At 56.1% G+C, this 8919-nt stretch overlaps 1 protein-coding gene and 1 non-coding gene across 2 annotated transcripts; both read right to left on the reverse strand.

The window, feature by feature from the left end:
• Positions 1–4853: 4853 nt before the first annotated feature.
• Positions 4854–5047, reverse strand: LOC135372889 (U2 spliceosomal RNA). The gene has a single exon (XR_010416156.1). It is a non-coding gene; the product is annotated as a U2 spliceosomal RNA (small nuclear RNA).
• Positions 5048–5353: 306 nt separating this feature from the next.
• Positions 5354–6388, reverse strand: LOC135372841 (uncharacterized). The gene has a single exon (XM_064606300.1). It carries the CDS (start codon positions 6386–6388, stop codon positions 5354–5356), a length of 1035 nt encoding a protein of 344 aa, XP_064462370.1.
• Positions 6389–8919: the final 2531 nt, after the last annotated feature.

Consider the following 8919-nt stretch of genomic DNA (forward strand, 5'->3'; position numbering starts at 1 on the left):
CTCGGGATGTAAAGGGTCCTCTTAAAGAGCGGTCGCAGCTCATTGTCCAGCCTTGTCCATTCTGTCTTCCCCAGGGTGCCGCATTGCATGGTGAAGTTCAGCGCTGGATACACAAAGGTTTTTAAAGCATCTAGGCGCTGCCAGGGGGCCAGCATGGAGGTCAAGAGCTTCTTTCCGGTGTTGATGGCGGTCTCGATTGTTGTGGTGTCCGGGAGGATGTTGAAGCCTACCGGTCTTCCGAGGTAGGAGAAGCTCTCGAACTCCTTCAGGATGGGCATCGTGGTCTCGTGAATGTGGAACTCGGTTTCCCGAATTCCAACAGGTCCTCGCACAGATGTATGCAGTGATTTGCATTTCTCAGGGTTTAGCTTCAGCCGAAGAGTGGACGCCATGGCTGCGATGCTATCAATCCTGGTTTGGAGGAGCTCCGGGGCTTCGGCAAGCGGTGTAATATCATCCGCGTAGGCGAGGACTGCGTGCTTGGTGTCGATGCCCTGGATGCCTCGAAAAATGGGATCTATTGCTAGAATGAATAGCAGACCGCTTAGGGGGCAGCCTTGCCGGATTCCTCTTCGTACCGGGATGTTACACGTGGATTCTCCGTTGGTGAGGATACGGGTGGTGTTGTCCGTGTATAGGTCCTTCACGATGGCTGTGAAGTGCGGCCCGGCACCTGCTGCGTCGACGGCTTCAATTATGGCATTGTGGGTGATCGACCCAAAAGCGCTGGAGAAGTCAAGGAACGCCGCGCAGAGGTCCTTGTTGTTGGTCCTTGCCTCATCGATGCGGTGTTGCAAGATAAAATCGTGTTCAAACACGCCATCGTGGGGCATGAATCCTTTTTGGGAGGGGCACAAGACCTCTTGCTCTTGGATCCATGACTGGAGTCTTGCTGCCAGGCAACCTGTGTATAGCTTGTTGAGCGTCCTCGCAATGGTGATGGGCCTCCAGTTGGCGATGTCGTCCGGGTTTCCTTTCTTGTAGATTAGGACGGTGGTTGATGTCCTCCAGGTGTCTGGCACACGCTTGTACTTCAGGCAGACGTTGAAGATAGAGGCCATAAAGGTCCCATCTGGATCCACATCGAGCCAGTGCCTGTATGTTATGCGGTCATCGCCAGGGGCCGTGTTTTCGGATTTGGCTGCTTTTCGCCGCACTTCCTGAGGGCTGAAGTATACGAGATCGACTTCAACTGATGCTCTTGGTCTTTCACGAAGCAGGCCGGTATCGCACTCTTCATGTTGCCATGTCGAGGAGAAGAATTCCTCTACATCGTCGCTCGGTATGCCGCACTTCATTGACTGTCCATCACAGATAAGCCGCACAGCTTGTCTCCTGTTGCGGCGGTACAGCTTCTGAATTTGCCTTGGGTCATCCGGATTTATCTCCCTTGGACGTGTGGTGCCTTCTCTAGGGGGCGGTAGGCGCACAGCATCTGCAGTTGCTCTTGTTGCCTCTTCCAGGATCTGTTCAAAGATGGACCAGTTTTCATCTGTTGGTTCCAAGTCCAGTATCTGGTGCACTCTAGGAACGAAGATTGACAGCGGGAAGTCCTCGCTGAGGGAAGGAGGCTGTTGCTCATTTTCCGGCCCCGTGTTGTTGTCGTCCGGCGTGCCACTGTGCGCGTCTTCCTCCATTGGAATGGGGGGTGAGTCCAAGGAGAGCTCAGGTGTGGCCGAGCGTGACGGTGGGCTCAGGTTTGTGACAGAAGTCTCATGGCTGGCTCCTGGAAGTGTTGCTGTGTGCGGCGTCAGTAGTGAAGCGGGGGCAGTGGTTGCGGAGGCGTGGAGGTCACCGTTGTCTTGCTCCTCGGACGGCGGAGCAGAAGGAATGGGTGTGGCGATGAGGTGGTCCCCATTGTGCTCTTCCTCAGGCATGGTCTCATCTCCGGGCTCTGGGAGCGGGTCGCTCGCACGACTGCGCGCAATTCTTGCGGCCCTGGCTGCTTCCCGGCGATGCCATACCGTGTGGTTGTGAAGGCCCTTCCGGCTAGGGAACGACTCCTGGCACACTTCGCAGACGTGGGGAAATGAGGTGTGGTTTCCTCCCTGCTCATGGTTGTGGTGGGGCCTACATTTGTGGGAAGTAGGCCGACTTTTCAACGGCTGGTTGCATATGCTGCAGTGGTAGAGGACCTCCCTGATGCGGTGGCCGTGGGCCTGTTCAAGGTGACGGGTCAGCGATTGCCTCTGGCTTGTCCATACTGCAGACCGGAATGCTAGGGTGCAGCCTTCCTCGGCACACACAAAATGGTCCGGCAGAGGGAAGAAAACAGTGAGCGCTGCGTTGCTCCTTTCTGGCTGCCGCGGCCCGTGGCACAACGAAAGCTCGCCCGATGGGCTCACCTCCGTGGCCGTCACGTCCTCGAGCGAAGGGGTCCTGTAGCGGGCCGTGGACAACGACGAAGATGGCCACGCGCCTGGGGCACCTGCATCAGTTCCACCGGCGCGGCCATGGAGATAGGCCACCGTCATCGCCTCTCCGTGGCATACCATCATCGCCGGTCGGGACTCATGTGGAGGAAGACTATCGTCCTCTACATTTGGTGACCCGGACGATGAAGATCAAGTTCGGAGCAATTAGGCCCTTGACCATCCCAAATTTCTGACAACACCATCGACTAGCACTACCACGGCACGCTCTCCCTGGAAGCCACCGCCATTCCTCATCATGACGACATCACGACCGCTGCTCGACGATCAACACGCCGACCGCTCCCGTCCCGCTTCTGTCCACGCTACCGATCCGACCTACCCGCACCGACCGACCGCCCGACTCGCAACGACCCGACCGACCCGTACCGACCGACCGACAGACCCGCAACGACCCGACCGCTCACTGATCATCGCATCCGCCCACCGACCATCGATTCAAGGCTTCCAGGGACCGCTATCCACGGCCCCCGGCACACTCACCACCCTCTTCTTCATTTCTGCATCTCAACTCTCACTCGCTGCCGGCCGCGACACCTGAGCAACGTGCTCGCCTGCCGGTTTCGGCAGTCGCGGCAGCCGACGCCACGGCACGCATCAGCCGGCGTCTCGGCAATCCTCACGGCTACGCAGCCTCACTTCCTGGGACCCTACGAGCTCTCGCTCCCGTGCCGGTTGCGGCACCCCAGGCTACGACTCCAACGCCAGACCACGCCTTCGACGACGTCAACGCTCATCTCTGGCAAACCTCATCTCGGCCGCTCCCGCCCCACTCATCGACCTCTGCCTGCAACGTGTGCGGTGCCGCCCGTGGACATGTCCAGCAGTGCGCGTCATCCACGGTCACTCTTGCTCTTTCCCTCCGGTACAGACGTGATTCTTCTATCTTTCTTATCGCCGCTCCGCGTCTGAGGGGGGAGCACTGTAGCGGGCCGTGGACAACGACGAAGATGGCCACGCGCCTGGGGCACCTGCATCAGTTCCACCGGCGCGGCCATGGAGATAGGCCACCGTCATCGCCTCTCCGTGGCATACCATCATCGCCGGTCGGGACTCATGTGGAGGAAGACTATCGTCCTCTACAGTCCCACAGAACGGCGTCCTCATGGAGGACATAAAGACCGCTCCTTCCCCACAGTGTAAAGGGCTGTGGGGCTGTGGCAGTGGAGGCTCGCAGGGGCCGTCGTTCGACGTGGCTGTTGGGGTCCTGGGCGTTGGGAGCGGGAGGATGGGCGTCCGTGAGCCATCTCGTGGCTGTTCAGGGTCCACGGCTTCCCGGGCATCCGATGCGGGCCGGCAGGCAGGCAGGCGGGTCCTGCCTTCGTCGGTGCCCTCCTGGGCGGCACAGGGTGCAGAGGTCCACGGCGGGAAGTCGCCTGCTTCGTGGCTGGTCGTGGTCGGGCGGCGCATCTCGCTGGTCGAGGCTGGCGGGGGCATGGTCACCAGGTGGCCAGCCCCAGGGCAGGCTGCTTCAGGAGGGGGCAATGAGCCAAGCCCAGAAAGGGTCCTCCCTTTGCGGACACTCAACGCCCTGAAAAGGGCGGTAGGCGGCAAACGGCCTACTTAGTGCCACCTGCGAGGTGAAGAGTGGCTGCTTCGGGCAAGGGGCAATAAACCAAAGCCCCACAGGGGCCTTGTCCTTGGCTGGCGCGCTAGACGCCCTGAGAAGGGCGGTACACGACAAGGTGTACTCGTCGCCACCACTCTCAGTCCTTTTGGTGATCGAAAGTACTACACTTTGATCTTAGCCAAAAGGCCGAGAAGCGATAACTGTTACACGTCCATCTTTCGCTCTGGTCACGGTCGCGGCACCTGCCTCCTCGGGTGTCACGTCGCCAAATTCAACATGATGTGGTGCGTGTAAGAAGCACCAGAATGATAGTCGGACTTCATGAAATGCGCATGTTAGTGGACGGAACTCGTGTTTCTTTTTCCCTTGTATCCGCCAAAAGACCGAGAAGAGATATAGACTGCACGTCTCCCCCGTTTCGCTTCTGTCGCAGTCTCGCCTTCTACGTCCGCGCGTGGCACGTCGCCAGTTTGGGCATCGTGGTATATGGGTACGGAACACTAGGGTGTTAGTACTAATGCATCACGGCCCGTGGGATAAAAATGATTGATTGGAAATTGCAAGAGAGAGAGAGAGAGAGAGAAAGAGAGAGAGATAGATAGATAGATAGATAGATAGATAGATAGATAGATAGATAGATAGATAGAATGAATGAATGAATGTGTACCCTAGTGGCCAGACATGACATTTCCCAGTGGTTGTCTCAAGTGTGTTCTGTGTCTATGTCTGCTGTAGTTTACCTGCTTTGCTTGGTGTTGTTTCTACGCTTCCCTCTTTTGCCTGTCTCTGGTCATCATGGCTGATGCTTATTGGTGTTGTTTCCGAATTTTTCTTTTTGTTTTTTGATTTGAGACGGGTGGGCTACACCTGGAGGTAGTGCAATACCAGGGCAACTCTTGACAGTGCCGAGGCGAGCTTCAGACACACTGTCTCGGGCCAAAAATAAGATTAATATCGTGAGTCCAAATAGGGCTCGTATCAGATATTAAGCTGATAAGAACAGAATTTGTTTATTGGCTGCGTTAATTACATTGCTAAAAAGAATATGATCACACAAGATACATGTGGGGTTAATAGTCTATATACAAAGATACATGTCGGGTTAATAGCCCATATACAAGTAAGTGCATGGGTTGAGTATGGTGTCAGCGCTATAAAGATTATGTGTTGGTTTCGCGTGGTGCGGTGCCCGTGACGTGGCTGTAGTAAACGTCCCTTGTCGCTGCAATCACCTCGCTGACGCAGAGTTTCTTCATGAGTCGAAGGTAAGATTTGGAGCAGATTGGTGCTAGGGCCCTGTCATTTTTGGGATCCCAACTGCCCAGGCTTCCGATCACTACTGCCTCGACTCTCACCCGCTGAAACCTTTGTCGCAGGTGATCCGTACGACGCTGTATTTTTGCTCTTTCTCGGCTCTTGCGTTGCGGAAGGCTTCCTGTCGATTGTCAAACACAACTGTGGCGTCGTACACAATCGCTTCTTCTCCTCGTGCGACAACAAGGTCCGGCCTCAGTCCAGTGTCTCCTATCGCCTGGTTCTCCGAGAACACAGTGTATCGTGCCTCTGCTGCTTGCCTGATCCACCTGACGATCTTGTTGTGGCGGGCCGTGTAGAGTGCAGAGTAGCGCATGCAGTGGTTCGCCACGTGGGGTAGGGTCTCTAGTTCGGCGCCGCACCTCCTGCATCGCTTGTATCCTTGCTCCCATGGTCTTGCTGCGTTTAACCGCAACAGGTTCAAACGGGCCCGGTGGATGAACCTCCAGTCTGCGAAGCGTGTGAACATTCCAGTTCTCATAAAGTGCGTGCTGGAGCGGTCAAGCGCCACGCATTCCAGCACCTTCCCTTGATTGGGAAGGGATTGCAGATGGTCATCCCTTGTGGCGGTTAGCTTGCGGCGAAGTGTTGACACAACTTTGTTTCTTTGCATGGCGTTGATGGTTGTGTCGCCTGTCGTAAGCTCTGGGCCTTCGGGTCGGAACTCCCAAGTGATGGAATTTCTCTTTGATGCCTTCCTTGCCTCTGTCCATATGTTCTTTATCCCCCGGGATGGCCCTTCAAAGACTCCTCCCTCACCCGATAGGTACGCTGCGAGTTCGGGCGCAAAGTCTTCGTTCCGGGAGCGTTTCACGGCTGAGGTCATCAGGGCTGCGCTGGCTAGGTCGGCAACAGTCTGGTCCGGGGATGTTAGTAGTTTGTAAGCCGTATCAATGCGGCATATGTCGCTTAGCTCGGCAGCGTGAGGCACTCCGCATGCGCCAGTTTGCGGGCTCCCATAGATGTAGCCTGATGTAGCACTTTTTGGCAGGTATAGTGTCTTCTTAATAAGTGGTCGAAGGGTGTCGTCCAGGCGCTTCCACTCTGTTTTCTGAATGTATCCCATTCTCATGGCGGAAGTTTAGTCCAGGATACAGAAACGTCTTGATAGCGTTGATCCTTTGCCACGGGGCCAGCATCGACTCCAGGAGTGTTTTGCCAAGCTCAATGGCATCGGAGACAGTCGCAGTATCCGGGAACAGGTTGAAGCCAACGGGGCGTCCAAGGCACTTGAAGGCCTCTGCTTCGTTGCTTACAGGGATAGTGGTTCCATTTACCACAAACAGTGTCGGTCTTATACCGACAGGCATCTTTCCCGTCATGTGCAGCGTTCGGCACTTTGCTGGGTTCAACGTGAGTCCCAAGTTCACTGGCCATACTGTTGATTGTCTCTATTTTTGCCTGCAGGTCCTCTGGTGTGGTGGCGAGGGGGGTGAGATCATCGGCATATGCAAGGATATTGTGGTCCTTGCTGTCTCCCTGGATGCGACGGATGATGACATCGATCACGATGTTGAATAATATGCCGCTGATGGGGCAACCTTGCCGTATGCCTGACTGTACCGGGATGGACTCGGTCGTTTGGTCGTTGCAGGCGATGGTGGCCTCATTGTCGCAATATCGATTGTGGAGGATGCCGCTGAACCTTTCTCCCGCGCCTGCGCAGCGTGCTGCTTCGGTTAGTATCTGGTGAGGAATCGATCCAAAGGCGTTGGAGAAGTCCAGGAACCCACGTATAGGTCTCCCTTTTCCGTTCTCGCTCTATCCAGGCGCTCTTGGAGGATGAAATTGTGTTCGAGTACTCCATCGTAAGGGAGGAACCCCTTTTGACATGGTGAGAGAACCTCGTTGTCCATGGCCCATTGCAGCACCAGGAGGCAAGGCACCCGGTGAAGAGTTTTGCTATGGTTCGGATGAGCGATATGGGACGCCAATTGGTGATTTCGGTGCGACTTCCTTTCTTGTGAATAAGGATGACGCGAGATTTCTTCCAGTCTTGCGGTACCCTTGAGAAACTCAGGCAGATGTTGAAAGCTGCCGCCAAGATCGGCATTCCGGATCTGTGAACTTCCAGTGTTGATATGTGAGGCGGTCGTCGCCGCGTGCTGTATTTTCGCATCTTCTGAGTCGCCTCAGGACCTCTTCAGGCGAGAATTGGTGTATTTGGACCTCTTCTGATGCCCGTGGCCTTTCATGGAGGAGCTCCGTATTGCCTTCCTTCTCCTGCCATGTCTCCTTGAAGTGCCGTTCTACGTCGTCCGCTGGTATCTCGCAGTGCTGGGGCTTCCCTTGAGTGATAAGCCGTACCGCTTGCCTCCGATTTCTGCGGTATAGTGCTTGTATTGTTTCGGGTTGGCAGGATTGATGGTCCGCTGGGTCAGTTGTCCCGGCCTCAGGTAATCGCACGTGGCTGGCAACGGTCTCTGTAGCCCTGCGCAGGATTTCCTCGATGGCTTCCCAGGTCTCATCGTCGTTTGGCCTTTGGAGAGCTGTTGGATCTCGCGGAGATGGCCGGCTAACGGGACACAATTTCTTGCTGGGCTTGTAATCCGGTCCTCTCCATGCAGCCCATCACTCTCCCTCACAATAGGCGTGTCAGGTGTGGCGGTGCCTTCGCTCCTGTCTTTCTGCGAGCCACATTGATTGTAGGGCATGACATCTGAGCTGCCATGCTCAGAGCCTATTTCTCTCAGGTGATGCGGTGTGGTGGCACCCTTCTCCACGCCGGTTTCCGCAGGAGCTACACTGGCTTGGTCTCCTTGTTCCTCGTGTTCATGTTGTTCTCGCCCAATGTGCGGTGCAGGTGAACTTGACGTTGTTTCTTCACCATCCGTGGGGCTTGAGGGGGTCATGGGGTAGGCAGCGATCACCGATGTTTCGCATCCTGATGGTTCGAAGGGGACAGAGTTGATGTGGAGAACACTCGTCCCTTCTGAATGTTCCGCGGTGGGTCTGTCTTCAAGCTCTCTGGAGCCAGCAGTCCGCCTGTCCCTCGCATCCTGTCTTCGGTGGGTGGCTTCGTGGTTGATCCGCCCCTTCTTTGTTGGGAATGTCAGCTGCATCGGCTACACTTGTTCTTAAAAGCGGCGGTCTGGCTGCTGACTACCTTCTGCCCACTGCACCGGTGGTTCGACGGGCGGGATCCGAGCTTCGCTTCACATAAGCTGCATCCATACTTGATCAGGTCTATGCGGATGCTATGCTCCTGGTCCAAGTGTCGCGTGAGGGATGCACGCTGTGACGTCCAGGCAGCCGACCGAAAACAGTGGCGGCAGTCCTCTTCAGTAAATTTGTAGTAGTCAGGGGTAGGGAAGAATACGGTGAGCTCCTTCCCCTGCCGTTCGGGTTGCTTCATGTCTTGAGAGCATGGTGAGTCATCTGCTCCTTGTGTAGATCCAGGGGTCGGGACCCTCACAGAGGGCGTATCCATCGATCCTTCCCCACAGTGTAGAGGGCTGCGGGGCCGTGGCTGTAAATGCTCGCGGGGGGTGTCGTCCGGTTCCCCAAGGTCCGGCGTCCTCACAGAGGGCATAGGAACCATTCCTCCCCCACAGTGTAAATGGCTGTGGGGGCCGTGGCAGTAAAGGCTCGCGGGGGTGTAGT

The sequence above is a fragment of the Ornithodoros turicata genome, unplaced genomic scaffold, assembly GCF_037126465.1.
Source record: "Ornithodoros turicata isolate Travis unplaced genomic scaffold, ASM3712646v1 Chromosome17, whole genome shotgun sequence".
NCBI lineage: Eukaryota > Metazoa > Arthropoda > Arachnida > Ixodida > Argasidae > Ornithodoros > Ornithodoros turicata.

Excerpts from the sequence above, each read along its gene's own strand:
- LOC135372841 (XM_064606300.1), bottom strand. The coding sequence starts at position 6,388 with ATGAGAATGGGATACATTCAGAAAACAGAGTGGAAGCGCCTGGACGAC.